We start from the raw sequence: 18,738 nt of genomic DNA, 5'->3' as shown, positions 1-18,738 counted from the left end.
GCAATCGAAACACTTTCAGTTTCAGGTAACGTGAAATTTTTATTTAGATACAAAACTTGTTGCAAATGATTGTAAAAAAAAAAAAATGTGTATACATATAAAGACAAAGAGGAGATGACAGATTTAACAGAAAATGAACTAATATTCCCTCCGTGTGAGTTCTAACAACATCACAATTTCTTTATGAGGCTGGTACTCTGAGACAGAAGACCTGCACAGTATCAGGGCGGTGGTTTCACTGATGGGGTTGATAGGTTAGATCAATGTGATCATATATTTATTTACTTCACTGGGCTTTTGGAGGTTTGTGGTTAAACTAGAAATCTTATGAGCAATAAGATTCACTGTATTTTATTAAAACACTGAAGAACCTGTCATTACTCGTACAAATGTTTGGTCTAACTTCAGAACAAAGCGTCACAGCCCTGTAAAACAAACAGTGTGTATGTCTTTACCAAAGCGGTCCTTCTCCTTGCTGCGTGGCTGACAGTAGACCACCAAGTCTGACATCTCCATGGCAACCTCAGCCTTCTTCTCCACTTCCACCTGCTGTCTCATCTGAGATTGGACAGAGAAACAACCACTTCCTGTTTGGTCAGTGACGCTAACAGACCATTGTGCTTTGGCAACAGCAACCACATGTGGTAATCGTAATACACCTGAGGGGTGAGAGCGAGCATAAGACGCAGCTCAAGATGCCAGCCTGAACTAGCTCGCAGGGAGCACGTCGTTTGAGCATTTGTACAGATTTTAAGCAGCAAGTTTGTACCATTTTATTCCTGTTGTGTTTTTGTCTCTTGTTTTAGTACATGTTAGTAATTTAGTGCATGTCATGGTCCTGGTTTTTGAATTATCCAATTATTGTTCAGTTGTCTTTAAATCTAACTTGTGCTAGTGTTTTTTTAAAATGTGTTTTGAATTTAGATTTGTTTCCTGTCTTATTTTGAAAGAATTTCCTTTGGTGTTTTCTCCCTGTTTATAATTGTCTACCCCATTGACTGTGTTAAACAGTGCACGAAGCATTAGGTCAGGGGGCCCATTGGTTTCTGAAGACCAGTCTCGAAATCCCCTTTTTTTGTGCGGGGTTGCTTGAGAAACCAATGGGAAAACGCCCACCACATGTCAGTCAAAGTTACTGTAGCTTTGCTCCCAGCTCCTTCAGCCGAATCCTGCCGACTGATGTCAAACATTCACAGTGGAATAAACCATTTGACATATTGACTTGACTTGAGCAAAATCAAAAATGGCCGCTAGGGGTGGTGGCATGATGATTAGTGAAGAGGAAGTGATAGCAGCTAGCCACTGGCTGAGCCGACTGTCAATCAATCATATTTGAAATAAATCTATTGCTTTATATAAACTCTCCTCTTGTGGAACAAAAAAATACACCCTCTACAGAGTTGTCATGGGTGTGAAATCAAACGATTGAGACCCAAATGTTTGTTTTTTTAATCAGGCTGTAAATTACTTTATTTCTGCTTTACAGCTGGAAATTTTAACATGGGACTCAACGGAGATTGACTTGCTCTTGGAGGCAGCCTCTAGTGGCCAGTCGAGGAAATGCAACAAATCTGCATGAGACTCAACCCAGAAGTTATTGGCACTTTTGCACTAGGACTCACTGAGCCCGACTCGGCTTGTCACGCTTCTACCCGTTTGTTTTTCCACAGCCAGGGGAGAAGTGGGGGGGGTTGGGGTGAAGCTGCGGTGACGTACTCGATTGCGCAACCGCTTTGTTCATGTCGGCGCTGATCAGAAATCAGCTGGAGCCGCGAGCGGCTGAGAGTAAAACAGCCCGTCTACATCCCTTTTTTAATTCTCTCGTCAGCCACCAGGTTTATGAACATCTGCACCTCAGAGTTGGATCACCAAACAGACGTTTTGCGCTTTATAATAAAATCGCTGCGAGCCGCGGGTCGCTCTCGCGCTGACTCCCGCTTCCTGATTCAAACGTTTGACGGCCCCGCCCCCGACCAATCGGTGGCGAGGAGGGTGGTGACCTCAGAAATAGTCCCGACTCAGCCCGGATAGAACCTCGCTCGAATGGTTACAGAAATAGTATCGGCTTGGAGCGGCTCTACCCGTCTCAGCCCTAGTGCAAAAGGGCAAGACGGGGCTGTGGCGGGTAGAACCGAGGTGAAGCGGGACCAGTGCAAAAGGGCCATATGGTTGGTGCTTGGTCTCACCCTGTGTCTCCTTACCCCTTGAGTGTGTCTTCCCCGTGCTTCCTCCCTTACCCGCTAGTCCATCATCTTTGTATGTAGGTTATATTATGCCTGCTTCCTCTGCTTCCCTAATGTTTTTGTTACTTCTGTTTTTGGCTTTTGGTTTAATTTTGTGTTTCTGGATTTCCAGCCCTTTTTGTTTATTACTGATGGACTTTTTTTTCATCACTCATGTCTCTTTCATCCCATTTGGGCCCTCCACACCTTTGATATAACATCATAACATGCTTGTTTTGTGTCTTTTTTTCTGTAAAGTTTGCAAATGAAGCTGATGTTTGATGATGCTGTTGGTTGAAAACATCAGATGAAACAATGACTACAAATACTAGAACAGGGGTATTCAACTAGATTCGGCCGGGGCCACATCTGCAAAAGGACTGTATGGAGAGGGCCGCACAATTTGAAAATTTGGGGGTTTTCAAAATGTATTTTGCACTCAAAGACGAAGACTTATGTATATATAATACATTTGTATTATACATTTGAATATATCTAGTTTATATATTAATTATGTATTCATTGTCTCCATATTTAGTAATTGTGAATGTAAAATATAATATTCAGATAAAGAAATATTATTTTAAATGCAAGTTCAATTTAAAACCATGCATTGTGCAAACTTAACGAAATTGATATTGACCTACTTTTAATAAAACACGCCATAATGACAAAGCACCACTTTCCACCAAGATTTCCTTATTTGAATATTATATTAAGCATTGAGCACAAGCATTTCAGTCCATAGTAGCCAGTTTGATGTTATAAATAAGCAACCAAAATATTAACCATAAGCTCCTTATGACACAAAAAAAAAAAAAAAAAAATTTTTTTTAATCAAACACCCCCTTTTTTGAAATATGACCAGGGGCCACATAAAAGTTCCTGGCGGGCCGCATGTGGCCCACGGGCCGCCAATTGAATATCCCTGTACTAGAATATCGTGAATACTGCCCAGTAATCCTACTTAAAACGGGTATTTTGTCTTCCATCTAACAGAGCTTTGTACAGCATGAGATACTGACCTCCTGTTCCCTGTGGTACTGTTTGCTCATCTCTCTCTGAGTGATGTCCCAGGCCACCTGGTACCATTCGAACAGCTCCTCCAGAGAGTCTGCGGCCAGATCAAACTGCATATTGTCCTCCTCTTTGTTTTGCAGGGTCAACACATGGGATTTCTTGTTTTTTCCGTTCTTCACTACAAACAAGAAGAGATGCACAACTCTTACACTCAGTGGGGGTAAAAGATTCAGAACTTTGCAGTAATGTTAACATTTAACACAGGTACAGAAGGCCAGAAGACATTTGCTGAAAACTGAAACCTAACAGACTGTTATACCACAAAACATTGTTCTTGTGTAGTTTATGAATGTATTTTGGATGTCATATACAGTTTTAAACAGTTATTTATAAATGTTAACCGTCAAACTTGCATTTTGTGTTGCAAATACATTTGAAAAGCACCAGGAAATTATTCAACATGTCAAGTAAAAAATAAGGCAGAAAGGAAGATCTTGCTATTTCAGAGGAAAATTAAGACGAGTTCAGCTGGCTGCAGACTTGTTTAAAAATAGCACTAACAATGATTAAAAAAACCCGCCAGAAAAACCCTAACACATGGTGGAAGTGAAAACTAAGCCTCAAGGGTGTGTGACTGTGAAACACTGTATGCAAAAAAAAAATCATAATTACTCACAGTTTTGGATATTGCACTTGGAAATTTCCACAATACCCTTACATAGTTCACCAAGTGGGTTGTCTTCCATTTCCTGCTGCAATACACAAAGTACACAAACACATTATTTCCAGTCAGCCTCTGCACTGGTTTGACCTCCAGTGAAACTGTAATTTGAGCTCTGCACCTGTGCTTTAGTGTCAGATTGGGTGCTGTTGGACACTTCCTCTACATAGTTTGCAGGAAAGTATAGCTGTATCTTTCCACCGTAGTCACCTTTCCACCTGAGGTGAGCAAAATGAAGAGACAATTTCAACAGTGCTGTGTCCTTTTCTGTGTCAGCAACACAATGTGTTCAAACCTCAGGCCCGGAGATCAAAAAGATCACAGAGCTCAAGAGCAGAATCTAAATTTTATTTGTTAAGGAAAATTAATTGGAAGAGTAGATAAAAATGACAAAGAGACTTTCAAAGCTGAGACAGTTTCCTGAAGGCTTAATAAAACTTCTATGATGCAATTTGGTGAAAATACCATAGGAATATAGAACAAAAGATCCCTTTTGAACCGTCCCTTTACAGCTCTGCACAATATGCAAATGCCTATTCATGTGAAATCGAAAAAAAGAAAAGAAAAAAAGGAAATGATGATGAGAGTGGATTACTGCCCCCCCTGAATCTAATCCACTCTGTAAATGAGACCTCTTCAGCCCCAGAGCACCCCAAACTAACTGGTAGTGTTTTGAAAAGTTCAAATGTCCTAAAAAATGTACTCAAACGCAGAAAACCTTTTTTTTCTGTTTCATGATTATGTCCCCTTTCAAGGACCAACTGCACTGATGGTTAGCATGTGGCTAACTTATCTTTAACATAGACTGCAACATTCTAATTTAACCTGCTGCTGTGCTCAAAATTTAACATGATTAACGGTGGATCAGGTGAAACTAAAAAACTGGCTTAAAACTGGAAGTATTCACTAAACTGAATCTGGCTTCTAACAAGTGGCGCTCTGTGGTAGTTTGTCGTTTTTTTATTTTTCTAACTAGCCAAAAAAAATGTGTGAATTGGAAGCTAATGTTAGGGACGTGAAGTACACCGCTATTTCAAGATTTGTCCTTTTGGAGTGAATATAACCTACATGAAATGAAATGCTTATTTTTATTTTTATTTTACAGATTTTTTTTGACTCCATGGGCCTAAATAACTGCAAATATTAGTAAAATTAGTAAATGGGTTCATTCTTCCTTATTTTAAGGAAGGCAAGGGAAGTTTATTTATATAGCACATTTAACGTACAAGGCAGTTCAAAGTGCTTTACATAGAACATACAACAAGATGCAAAAGTTCACTACATTTAAAATAGAATTAAGACAACTAAATGGTAACATCTAAAATAGCATAGGACAGATAAATGCACAAAATGCAGAGTGGGGAATCAACCATTGGCCTGGTAAGCAGGGGCAAATGGAAATGTTTTTAACCTTGATTTAAAACATTGAAGGGATTTCAGCATACCCACAGTTTTCTGGGAGTTTGTTACTTAGATGGGAAACAGGAGCATAAAACACTGAACACTGCTGCTGCATGTTTAGTTCTGACATTGGGAACAGAAAGCAGACCTGACCCTGACTACCTAACGGTTCTTTTTGGTTCCTAATGAACCAAAAGATTCAAATTGTATTTGGACCGTAAGCCATTCAGTGATTTATAAATAAACAGCAGTATTTTTAAATCAATTATTGGACGGACGGGAAGCCAGTGTAAACATCTGAGAAGTGGAGTTATATGAGCCACTTTTTTTGGTCGTAGGCAGATTTCTAGCTTGGTCATCACTATTTAAAGCTGAGTGCAAACATTCAAGCTTTCTCCCTTGGCTCAAAAAAAAATCATATATCATTGTTTAACAGAAGGAAATTCTGGCACAATGTATTTGATCAGTATTTGAATCGGACTATAGTCTCCTGATGAGATGGTTATGTAGATATTGTGTGTCATCTGCATAATTATGGTAATATGCTTTTATGTTTTGAAGAATTTGAGCAAGTGAAAGCATATAGATGTTGCTGACATCCAGTAGTACCAGGACTGAAATAATGCTGCTACATGTATATGTTTTTAGGCGGATGTCACTGAAAACCTTTACTAGGGCAGTGTCAATGCTGTGGGGTGGTGGAAAGCACAACGAAAACTCATAAAAACTGTTATTTAGGTTCAGAAAGTTGTGCAGCTGTTGAAAGATAAAACATTTCACTGGTATTTTTAATGATTCACTGTTTTTTGATGACTTCTGCTTGGACAGTTTTGTTAATAATAGTAACTCTCAAAGAAGACAGGAACAGACAGAGCAACGCCCTTCACCACAACCTTGGAAATATTCAGACCTTTGGACCTCTGCTGACTTAGTTCAGCATTATCAGGAACACAACACAATTCGTTGCTCAAAATGGGTGTTAATATCACCAACAAAAACTACCCATTCACAGTCAACATAGATGATGGACAGCAGTTCTGCAAGATCATCAAAAAAGGTTGTGGAGTATTTAGGTGATTTGTATATGTCAAGTTCCTCTGAAGAGCAACATATTCCAATTTAGCAAAGTTTTCATAAGACCTCTACCTCCATTGAGGGAATCAATAAGCAGAACAACTACTCCTCCTCCTTTAAAGGAACTACTTAGACTCTTGTGAAAAATGACTTGAATCAGGTTAAAGCAAACAACCAAAAAAGAAACCTTTACTGATTGATGTGATATTTTATGAGCTCATGAGGGGTTTAAGAGATCATGTGGCTTTTGTGTGTCACATACTAGACCAGAGATTCATAAGTAATAAATCTATGAGATATGAAAAATAACCTGTTGCTTTGAGAGGACTCACCATCCATCGCCCTCCTTGGAAACATTGTGTATCAAAGCCCCTGGAGCGAAGCTGAGCTCATCCGGCCTTTTTGCTTGGTAGCTATATATAGCCGAAACCGTATTTTGAGGCTAAAAAAACAAACATAAACCTTCATTACTGCTATCATTGAAGGAAAGTGAACAAGATGGACTAGCAAAGCTGGGAGACTGTAGCTATACACAGACCAGAGCGGGCTCAATCTCGTTGGGTTCCACATACGTCTTTGATGCGTACAGGGAAGCACAGTTTTTTTCCTGTGAAGCACAGTCCAGCGTTAGTGGGATAAAATAAAAATAAACTGACATAGAGCAGTGGCAATGTACTGAATCCACCAGACATTCATGGAAGCAAGAGGATGAAGCTTGAAACCAGCAGTTTGTCTAGACTTAAGAGTTTACAGTTAGAAAAAACATTGGGATAGTTTTTCTACAATTTCAGAACCTTTATTCTGGTCTTTGAGTGGAAACTTACCGTGCTAAAACGATCGACCAGGTCAGGTGTGACCGGGTAACGTAGCTTGATCTTGCGATACAGTGGCTTCTTCTTGAAATAGTTGACCAGCTCCACAAGGCTGTCAAACTCTGTAGTGGTGCCCAGTAGGTACATGTTTCCCTCCTTCTGGATCCGGCAGTGTTTTACCTTCCCGTCACCTCTGAAGGAGAGAGAATGATGTCATAACAAAACTCACAGATCACAACAAAAAGACGTATTAACCAGTAAAATCTGCTAAAAGCCTCTATTAAAAGGAGCTTGAGGCTCCTTTTAAGAAATGAGACTCTCTAGCGCCACCCTTCACCACGACGGCCGTTGGGGGTACTGCAGCCAACAGTGAAGCCGGCACGGGAGAACGGGGAGAACCTGCATGCAGCGTCATGTGACGTCACATCCGCAGCCCAGCGCGGGAAATTCGGGATCGAATTGCAGCACATTTTGCAGCACACAGCCTGTTCAAGGCAAAGGAGAGATACACTAGAGGAAACATTCTTTTGGGTTTGGAACGCTTCATCTGACATTATTACTAGAAAACTTAAAATGTATACGGATTTTTTTCATAAATCCTGCCACAATCCGGCCTCAAGCTCCTTTAAGCTACAAAGAAAATTTGTAATATGTTGAAATGAGACAATTTTTTTAAGCATACTGTTTTTTATTAGGAAATTGTACTAATTTGAAAATGAAATGTTGCCAAATGTGCTCCACGTCTGGTATTTCTTTGATTCAAAGTGGATCATTATGATTGGTTTCCTTTGCAATATTTTGAAAATTCTAGTTGTGAATTTTCAGTAGCATCTAAGTGAGAAAAACCTAATGTTTTTAGTGGAGTTTCCAACTGAAACTGAAGGCATTAAAACATAAAAATATCCATCCATCCATTTTCTATACCCGCTTATATTTCTATATTTTTTATTTCTATACAAGATCACAGAGGTCTGTTGGAGCCTATCCCAGTTCATCACAGGTGGAAGGCAAGGGTACATCCTGGACAGGTCGCCAGTTTAAAAATGTGGGTTTAGAAATGAAAGTAGATTACTTTTCATACCTGAAAATCTGGTATGTGACACCTGCGATGCAGCTACTTTATTTACCTTTGGAGGGGCAACTCATTAGTGATCGAATTAGTCAAATTCATGAGAATAGGCGGCTGCAAGTTTCACAGTAACATAACATTCACTATATAAAACTACAGCTGGCAGCCAAAGTTGAACCAGTGTAATCAGGGAAAATACTGTCATCATTCAGGGATATCAGGAAAAATCTCAAATTGGTCACCAATTTGTAAGATGGAAATACATCTAGTCCTTCCCAGATGACTGAACTTCTTACCCGACGTCTAAGGGAGAGAAACTCATTTTGCAATCTTCCACTTTCAGTCGGCACCCACAATTCTTGACCACAGGTGAGGGTAGGAACATAGATCGACCAGTCATAAACCAACTAGTTCATTACTTTTAACATTTTTATTTACAAGAGTAATGAACAGAATTGGTGACATTAGCACCGCTGATGGGGGTCAACTCCCATCTGAGACGACTCTGACTTACTGCTAGCAACACGGGCCAAACTCTCTAACACTGCTGACATCAAAGTACCTAAATGTGATGGCGTAGGAATCCAGCTCTCCCTCTCTCTGTCGAATGAGGAAAGCTCCGTCTCTGGGAATCCTCAGCAGGTAATCCTCTGCCTGACCTCTGCTCAGGTTACTGTAGAACCACCTGCACAGCACAAACCCCAGAAAAGTCTGGTCATCTATCCGTCTGGTCAACACAAATACTATATTGACTAAGTAACGTCTGTATGTCAAAATAAAAAGTAGTCTTCTTTTCATGCTGGGAAAACATCCTGAAATGTAGTGAGCAGATACAGCATGTTTGTTGGTGAATGTGAAGGTGTGGAAATGACCGTAAGAGCTTGAAGTTATGCATGTGTGCTTAATGGAGGTGAGCGTGAGACTGAAGTCTTTACTGAGCTGATTAAACGTAATACAAAAACCTAAAAAAAGGAAACGTTTAAAAGTTTATTTTACTTATAAACAGCTGTGGAACTGATGATTTTTTTGAGAAAATGATACGTATTAAAAAGACTCTCTTGGGTTTTAGTGCATTTTTTCAAACATTTGTTGTGTTATTGGACAAACCCTTCTTGCAGATGAGCGTCAGGCTTTGGTACAGGGTCGTTGAGGCGCAGCTCGAAGTCCTGGCAGCGGAGCGGCATTTCCCTGTAGTGCTGGATCAGAGAGTACACACTGGGGAAGTGGAGGTTTGGCGTCAGGAAAAAGTATGTGTGCCCCCCCTCAGAAGCGGAGCGGATGCGACAGTGCTGAACTCTCCCATTACGCCTGCAAAAGAGTTTCTTTTGTTGATTTTGAAACCATTACATGGTGTTGAATTAAACTGAAGAGCAAGCAAAGGGCCACAGGCCTAGAGTTGAACCTGGGCACCCTGCAAGAGGACTACAGGCTACGTATACGGGGCTCCTGCTCCGCCAAGCGCAATACCAACAAAAAGCTTTTGTTATTTTACTTTTAAAAATGATATGAAGAATTGGGATCTTTACCAGAACGACAAGGTGAAATCTGTGACAAACGTGTCGCTTTGGCGGACCAAGAAGGCGCCGTCTTGCCCCCCCGTCTCTGCACAGTAGTCATGGATCAGGCGCTCGGCCATCAGCCGGCCCTCCGGCATGCGGCCCTGAAACCACGGTTCTGAACAGTGCAGCTCCTGGTACTGAGAAACAAACATGCCGTTGCTGTACACGTAACGCTTCAGGGGAAGGCAGCTTCTGTTTACTTGATGAGCAGATTAACTGTGTGTTCTTTATTCATAAAAATGAAAACCATGCTGCTTTAAAAAAATATATTTACAAAAATAGCTGCAGCTATTTAAAAAAAAGAAGAAACATTTACATTTAATGATCATTATGACTCATCATGACAAGTTTTGACATCAAACTGCATTCTGCAGCATCTACTTTTACCTTCCTTAAGTCTTCCTGCTCCTCCTCATACTCCTCTGCGTAGTACAGTTTGTCATCAGAGATCACACAGTAGTGCTTGTTCCACCGCTGACGAAGAGAGGAAACTCAACATGTTTGCTTTCATATACAAAACAAGTTGCTCAAACAGGGACATTTCCACAGATATCTAGTTTTTGAGTCACATCATGGAGAGTGCCACTGAAGTACAGAACCTTATTTAGTTGAAATATTGTTCAAAAAATGAATTTTAATACTGTTTCAGCGTATGATGTTATGGATGGTTGTGCTCCTTTTACAATGGGGTTGGATACAGGTCGTTTTAAAGTAGTTTTTATTGAGCACGTGTAAAAGTTCTGTGAATCTCAGTGTTGAACTGTCGTAAGTAATGCATATATGTTAATATATGGTTAAATACCAGTTAGGGATCAGGCTGGTGGACAAGATACTGTAAACTCGTTACAGGGAGAGAAGGAAACAACTGACCAACAACACAAAATGACGACAAAGGGATGGCCGAAAATGAACAATTTCAAAGGAAAACAAAAGTGCTACATAGAGAGACAAAGTCAAAAATGACTTAGCAAAACAAGTACTGTACCAGGAGAAACAAAATGATGACAAAGAGAAGCAAATTGGCTACAATGAAACCAAACAACTACATAAAGAGTCAAAACAACTGCAAAGAAAACTAAATAGCTACAGAAAAAAAAAAAAAATTAAGGGGAATTCAAGTGAAAGTGAACCCCTACACGTTGTAGGGTGTTTTAAACATGTTTCTACTTCTGTATGATTTCTACTTCCACTTCACCAAAGAAGGTTTCCTTCTTCACGAGTCTTAGCAGGAACAAGTGATGGATATATATGGAAACACTTTGTCTCAGTAACATTTCACTCTAAACACAAAGGAGACGCCGGCCTGACAGAAACACTCCTTCACTGGGCTGTTCTGTAACGCCAAAACATTTACATTTAAAGTGCACACACTCAAACTCTTGAATTATCAAAGGAATCCAATCATAAAAAAATAAGCCGCGTAGTTTGTGTGTTAGTGTGTACAGCTTCACATGAAGTAGGATACCGTGATCAGGTTTGAGATTCTTATCGTGGAAAAGTGATGGAGATGGCAGTATTCATTCTGCAGCAGAGCAACTCGGTCGCAGCCTGGGCTATAAAAAACTACCTTTAGCCATCAAGATATGAAGCAACGGTCAAACTGCTTTGCTTAGTGTGAAAAAAGAGAGATAGCTGGTTTATCTGGCTGGAAGGAGACAAAACACACCTCCCAAGAGCTTAAGAGCACAATGAACACAGTGTACCGTCTGTTTCATTCTGAAGAAAAACCAACGTGAAATACGACCTGAACTAATCTGACTGAATTTGTCTCAGACAATGTTTCAGGTAATATTATTTCTTGCAAATAAGACATGTTAAATATGTGAGCTACATCGAGTAATGTGCAAATGTTTAATTACTGATTAGATCCTTTTGTACCTCACATATATCTAATTATAAAGTTTACATAAAAACATTTTGAAAGAAAGACTGTTTAACAGTTTTTTGATTGTTGATTATACTTCGGCAAACTGGTAATTTGCTAAATAAACTGCACATCAATAAAGGTGCGTCACTTTACTCACTGCCCATTTATAGACCACACACACTTTAAATCTCTTCCATAAGTCATATTTCCGTATATATATATATATATATATATATATATATATATATATATATATATATATATATATATATATATATATATATATATATATATATATATATATATATATATATATATATATATATATATATATTATTATTATTATTATTATTATTATTATTATTATTATTATTATTATTATTATATTCCTTATAAAGATCTACTGTTTCTGTTGTTTTCCAAGTCACGATAAACAAGAATACTTACTGCCACAGCAAGAATATTTACTGCAGACGTAATCTCTGCCATCTCATGTTATCAAGTCATTACAGCAGTTGCTTAAATACAGTTAGACATGAGTTTATATTAAAGGAGCTGCAGTATCCCTCAAACACCTCTCTGACATGTTGCCAATACTGGTCTCAACTGTTTAAACACTGATGATTTAGTAATCATCAGTAATAAAGCACATAAAATGAATGTTTAACTTAATACATGTGTTATACACGTGTTTTTTTGAATGTTTCTGGCAGTACCTGATCCACAGGATCCCAGATCTCGAGATCTCCTTGTTTCTCGCCTTTCCTGAAGTCTTTGCTGGTGCCTCCGCCCTCCACGTTGAGCTTTTTGTGCTGCTCAAGTCAACAAGGAGGGTCATCGTTTCTCACTCATGAAACATCTTCCACAGATGCATAAATATACCGAAACGCCCCATACTGTACCTTGAGGATGATCTTGCCCTTCAGCTGTGTGGGAGAAGGCAGCTGCTCGGCCATGTGCTCCACAGGCTCGACCAGAAGTTTGTCTCCAAACACTTCTCTGAAGATCCGAGCCATCTGCCGCTGCTGATCTAGAGGGCAGTGCTCCTCTATGGACAGGATCAACGGGTAGCTGAAACAGGGAAGCATCGACATTTGAAAGGACTTTAAGTTAAAGTTAGTTGATATCTCCTAAAAATCTGCAGGGCATCCACAAATACATAGAGACACAAAATGAAAATGAGGAATAAAAAGACATCAAACAGAAAAAGGATGTTGGGCTTCTTACTCTGATGTGACAAAAGCGTGCTCGTTTATGGCTTTGACCACATCCTCAAACTTGATCTTGGTGGTTCTTGTCCAGCCGTGATAGATGATCGGCTCCCCGGGACCTTCCCAGCAGTCCACTGTGTATGTCGGGGGGAAACCACAGAAAAGCACAAGTTAAGTCCCCAGATGAGGCCTCTGCAAGCAAACTCAAGTCAAAGGGAAGATCCAAGTGCAATACTGACATTCAACACAGCGGCATCCCAGACGGAGACAGCGAACATAGGCCTCTGTGGACGACTCGCTGCGGAGCTGGTCACCTGTCAGGTAGCTGTGGAAGAAAAAACAGGTTCCTTTACATTCATGGAACAAAACGCATTGGCCATGTCTTTGCTGTCGTTATTATAATAATAATATATAATAATAAAATTCTATTTTTGTCTTTGTTTTTTTGTTTTTACTTTTGTATTGCTCGACGTCATTGTAAATGAGGGCTCGCCCTCAATGATTTTCGAGGTTAAATAAAGATATATATATATATTGTTTTTGTCTCCAGACTTTCTCTGTTCAATGTAAAAAAGGAGTTTAGTGTTATTTAATTCAATTATGCCTTGTGATCAGTTGGTTATTTTGTTTTTGTTTTGAAGTGTTGCTTTGACGTGTTTCTTTAAGACTTTTCTTCTCTTTTAAACTTCAATCACGCACAAAAAGACAAAAAGTAAAATGTTCACATCTAAGGAAAATGCCCAAAAATGTGTAAAAGAGAAACATACACTTAAAGTCACCCATCAACTTCTAACATACACAAAACCAGGCTGAAACAAAAAAAATGACAAATGATAACACAACACTACAAAACTCCAAAAACACCGTGACCAACAAACACAAGTACTCTGCAACAAGAGGAAACTAAAAGTGGAACGAGATTTAAAACTTCCAGAAAAAACATCCATTTCCGTAAGGAAATGTTCTGATATGACGTGTGTAGTTTGTGAGGATGTCGGGAGCCAAACTGACGTGTTGTGTGAGGAGCTGATCCAGTAATGGGACAGAGGGTTGTTCATGTCCAGGTTGCTGATCGCCGAGAACTTCTCGTCCCACACTGAATTCTCCTTGGAAAACAGGAAACCCAGGAACTGGAAGAGGAGAAAAGTTTCAGATGTTTTATTGAGTTCAACGCTTTAACCCGACGAGCCCTTGGTCCTCGTTTGTCCTGCATCATCCTGAGGGGGCTCCTCACTGCAGTGACGCTTGAGATGGGGAAATAAATATATGGGTTGTTCTTGTTTGGCCAAACTCTCTAAGTACCTCACTGACGGTGAACTCCGGATCGTTGGTCTTTCTCATGGTGTCATCAATAAAGGTGGTCATCAGTTCTCTGACCTGGTTCAGGTCGTTGGCCCAGGACTCCTGAAAAAGTTCATCAACTGCATGTGAGACAGTGACGGAAGCAAAAATTGTACTATTATAAACAATAACTAGTTTCTCTCTGAATTCATGGAGAGTGTGGTGAATGTGTCAAAACCATATGATGTAAAAGTATATGTTTGATACTTTCTAAAAACCCAACAGGTTTGTTGACACCACTGTCAATGCTGGTGATTGAGAAGATGACACATGGAAAATAAAAGCGCTGAAGAGAGAAGGTGATTGATTACTAAAGCTATAAAAATGTACAAATGTTACGTGTGAAAATAAAGTGCATGTACTGTATACATACATATATATATATATATATATATATATATATATATATATATATATATATATATATATATATATATATATATATATATATATATATATATATATATATACAGTATACTGTATAACAGGGCATATAATAGTATGGGTGCTTATGGGTACACATCGTCAAATTTTTTTTCTTTACAGGACTAAATTATAAACACATCAGACATTTTACTAAACTATTTTATTTTTAGACCCCAGTCAAATTCCCAATTAAAAACGAGCATTTTTCAGCATCTTTTTCCTGATGTGCTAATCGTTCCCTGCAGCTTACAGCATTTTACCTTTTGATCATAAAGGAGAAATCGTTGGAAATCATGAAGAAGAACCACTGAAGCCTCTGGTTTATCTGTGTTACTGCACCATGACAGAAAAACACAAACACAGTCAAATTATCTTCAAAAGTGCCTTTCATCTGAGTGAGGGGTTATTAGTTTCACAGGATGGTAAAAAAGGATAATCAAAACTGTACCCCAGAATAAAAGAACATGCTTCTTTTTTGAACTCATCAAGGATCTGAGATATAGAGAAAAAGGGAGTTGTATTAATAAAATGTTAAAGAAGCACAATAATAATAGTAATCACACATGTAAAACTTTACCTGATTGAACTCACCTCATTCTGTTCAAACATGATCAGGTTGTAAAATTTATGAAACTGCTCGAAGTCCAGACGGTCTTTCTTTGCTCCCACTTCCTAAAAAAAAAAAAAAAAAAAGTAAAAAAGTAAAAAAGCTTTGACTGATGCAAAAGAGTCACCTACAGAAAGTTCAAAACTTCCACATGGTGTGGGAGTGCCCCCCCGTCGCTCGATTTTGGCAGGGCGTGGCCGCTGAGCTGACGACACTCATATCAGAGACATTACCTGTGACCATACCAGTGTTATTACTGAATGATCTTTACGCACTTCCAGTCCCTGAACGTCAGAAACGGGTCATATTAGCAGGTCTAACAGCTGCTAAGAAAATGATAGCAGTACGTTGGAAGCCCCCTCATACTTTGTCCATCAAACAATGGATCTTGACTTTTCTTGATGTTACTTACATGGAGTTATCGACAGCTCGTATAAATGGGGCCAAAGAGGCTAATGTGAATATGTGGCTCACCACAGCTGAAACACTGAAGCGCTTGCTTTGATCCTCGTGTTTTTTTTGTTTTGTTTTTTTTTGTTTTTTTTGTTGTGTGTTTGACTTAACTTGCTTAGCACCGTGAGGATCTATATTAACTGTTTCACAAGTCCGCGAGTCTCTCTCTCTCCTTTTTTTATTTATTTATTTATTTTATTTTTTTTTACTTGCTTTAGCCGCCCTGTCTCGATTTTATTTTAATTTCATATACAGACGTCAAATAATTGCCATGGTCTTTTAATAGTTTATTTCATTTTATGTGTGTGTCCAGGTGGGTAGGGTGGGGGTGGGGGGATTGATGTAACAACATATTCAGTGCCAGTGCATCATTGTTTGTTTCTGTTTGAATGAAAATAAAATAAAAATTTGATCAAAAAAAAGAAAGTTCAAAACTTAATTCCCAAGTCGAGTCGAGTTTGTGGTTTGTTGAGCAGGTGGACATTTGTATCTCAGCAAATTTAACCACAGAGTCATACTTCTAGAAAAATTATCCAGGAAACTGAAAAAAAGAAGAAAAGCACCTGCAACTTTTCTTTGAGTGTTCGAGAGCTGGGAGCCTTGTAGTTGAGCATAGGAAGCAGAGCCTTTAGTTCCTTCACGCTGATGCTAGGAAGGACACAAGGAGACAGGAAACATCACTCACATCTGCATAGTATAACATTAAAAGACATTTATTATTGTATATCAAATACTCCAAATATTTGATCAATCTCACACTATATATTGTATATATAAATGTAGCTACCTGTAAACTCAATCTCTAAAATATGTCACCAGAATAAAGTTGCATAACATGGTAATACCTGAAAAATGTACTGATGTTCTTAAGTAAAGTTACTTAATGATGTATTTTACAATCCAGCACTCAACAAACACCTGTTATGGATACACTATGGAAACATTCAATCAAAACATGCATAAACGGTTTTTGCAGTTCAACTGTAACAAAGCCTATGAAGCCTTTTTTGTTTCTTTTTTTAAACTCAGTTAACTTTTCTGCTTTGATTTAAATAAGCATGTTTTAATGTGAGGGGTGGTCTGAGGGGCACCAAAGTGCATCTAACTGCAATTTGAGGAGAAGTCTGGAAAGCAAACAAGATACAGACAACATATTGATGTGCTTACCTGCTGGTCTTGGTCTGATTGACAGAATACATCTGCTTCCTCAGCCAGCTGCAGCACAAACATCACAGAGAGAAATCCCGTCATTCAAACCAGCAAAGTGACAACTTGGTTAAAAGTAAAAGGTTTTGACAGGTAACAGTTCTATGAAGTAGCTGTGGTAATGATAAGCCTGCAAGAAATTAATTGGGTCAGTGAGAAGTAATGATGGGAGATTTTAGTAAGAGGGTGTTTCTATTCGTCACATTGTTGAGACTCTACTTCCCTGTGGGGTCAAAGGTTGAGATCCCATTACTGTAAGCATTATATCATATTATATATACTATACGTTTTTCTTTTACCCTAGTGGTTTACCACCAGGACAGTAGGCAGGATTAGGAGTGTAGTTGTATGTATGCGTGAGTCCACCTCTCTATAAGGACCGGCGTGGGGGCTGCCAGAGCCTCTTCCCTCAGCAGTTCAAGCCCTATCAGCCATTTCTGGGCCTCCTCCACAGAATCAGCTGGGAAAATCAAAAACAAAGGCAGTATTAGTTGTAAAACTCTTTGTAGGAACTTTAGACGGGGATGCAACCAGCATGTGATGCCCGTCAGAACGTGTTACTAATGAGAACACATTTAAACACATCACTCACCTCCGAGGCTGAGGGTGCTGAGAACAAACTGCGAGCCGTAGAAGATGGTGAAGCAGGTGTGCTCATCGTGTTTGTCCTTGCCGTCCTTAAAGCGCTCAAAGTCCTTGGAGTTCCTCCCCGGACGAATCTCCCTGATCTCTAGAAGGTCCACTGGAGTACGGGTCACATGTTTGGAGCAGTTATTGTTTTTGAGGCGGAATAATAGTTTGAACAGTATAACCAAAACCGACACAACGTGACGGGTCTTTTTCAGTTTCACACACTTTCAGCAATCATATCAATAACACATTACAACACAAACTTCGACAGATCCTTCCTGCATGCTCAGTTAAACCTCAGCAGATGATCCAGAATGCAGCACCACGTCTGGTCTTCAACCAGAGCTCACGTCACTCCGCTGCTAATCTCTCTGCACTGGCTTCCAGTTGCAGCGTGCATCAAGTTCAAAGCTTTGCTTCTGTTTCACCAAACAATTACCCAAATGGCTCCTGCCTATCTTCACTCCTTCACCCAGAGCTACACTCTCTCTCAACAGCTCCGGTCAGCCAGTGGAAGACACCTGATGCTTCCACCGCAACTTCCACCCCTGCTGAACTCTGCACCCCCCTCCCCCCCGGGTCATCTACGTCCAGTGACTGTTCTTCACCCCACCACCCCTGGCCTTGATGGCACCTTGAATCACCTCTGGGCCCGGTTTTTCAAAAGGTTTAATCCGGATCAAATTGTTCCGGATTTAGTAACCCTTTTTTTTGCTATCCAGGATCACGTAATCCAGCTTACTTTTGAGCCGGTTTTTCAAAGCAACATCGGATTGGATCAATCTGATCCGGATAGAAACTTTTCAGGATCACCAAATCTGGATAACCAGTGCCCAAATAGGGTAGGAAACACAATGTAGAACTATAGATATGTAAAGAGCAACAAGTAGAATAGCCAGTGTGGGGTCAATGAAGTTTATTTGTATGTGAAACGAAAACACACACACACACACACACACAAAAAAACACCCTCTTGGAGACCCTGACCAACCTCCTGCATTCTGCCAGAACGAGCAAACAGGACGTGCAACAAGGGACGCAATAGTTAGACACTATTTCTGATTTGGATTTGTTTTGGATTTCAAAAACCAGTGATGCCATTGCCATTGCTTTGTTATT

At 39.5% G+C, this 18,738-nt stretch overlaps 1 protein-coding gene across 3 annotated transcripts in view; it reads right to left on the bottom strand.

Annotated features, from left to right (window-relative positions):
- Positions 1-18,738, bottom strand: part of plcg2 (phospholipase C, gamma 2) — a 44,042-nt gene that overhangs the window by 7,038 nt on the left and 18,266 nt on the right. For 2 of the 3 annotated variants that reach the window (XM_061721294.1, XM_061721295.1), the window contains exons 3-26: positions 17,582-17,731; positions 17,356-17,449; positions 16,951-16,998; positions 16,347-16,431; positions 15,315-15,395; positions 15,172-15,215; positions 14,984-15,056; positions 14,259-14,360; positions 13,968-14,086; positions 13,196-13,281; positions 12,973-13,090; positions 12,648-12,816; positions 12,462-12,557; positions 10,266-10,352; positions 9,846-10,015; positions 9,427-9,627; positions 8,882-9,004; positions 7,263-7,443; positions 6,977-7,045; positions 6,771-6,880; positions 4,085-4,181; positions 3,919-3,994; positions 3,248-3,420; positions 456-558 (exon numbers count right to left, since the gene is read on the bottom strand). In XM_061721294.1, coding sequence (XP_061577278.1) covers positions 456-558; positions 3,248-3,420; positions 3,919-3,994; positions 4,085-4,181; positions 6,771-6,880; positions 6,977-7,045; positions 7,263-7,443; positions 8,882-9,004; positions 9,427-9,627; positions 9,846-10,015; positions 10,266-10,352; positions 12,462-12,557; positions 12,648-12,816; positions 12,973-13,090; positions 13,196-13,281; positions 13,968-14,086; positions 14,259-14,360; positions 14,984-15,056; positions 15,172-15,215; positions 15,315-15,395; positions 16,347-16,431; positions 16,951-16,998; positions 17,356-17,449; positions 17,582-17,731 — 2,655 coding nt within the window. The remainder of the gene's footprint in view (positions 1-455; positions 559-3,247; positions 3,421-3,918; positions 3,995-4,084; positions 4,182-6,770; positions 6,881-6,976; positions 7,046-7,262; positions 7,444-8,881; positions 9,005-9,426; positions 9,628-9,845; positions 10,016-10,265; positions 10,353-12,461; positions 12,558-12,647; positions 12,817-12,972; positions 13,091-13,195; positions 13,282-13,967; positions 14,087-14,258; positions 14,361-14,983; positions 15,057-15,171; positions 15,216-15,314; positions 15,396-16,346; positions 16,432-16,950; positions 16,999-17,355; positions 17,450-17,581; positions 17,732-18,738) is intronic. The other variant, XM_061721297.1, reaches the window with a different exon arrangement.

Source organism: Cololabis saira, chromosome 5 (assembly GCF_033807715.1).
Source record: "Cololabis saira isolate AMF1-May2022 chromosome 5, fColSai1.1, whole genome shotgun sequence".
NCBI classification, from domain to species: Eukaryota; Metazoa; Chordata; class Actinopteri; order Beloniformes; family Belonidae; genus Cololabis; species Cololabis saira.
This window is presented reverse-complemented; position numbering and strand designations above follow the sequence as displayed.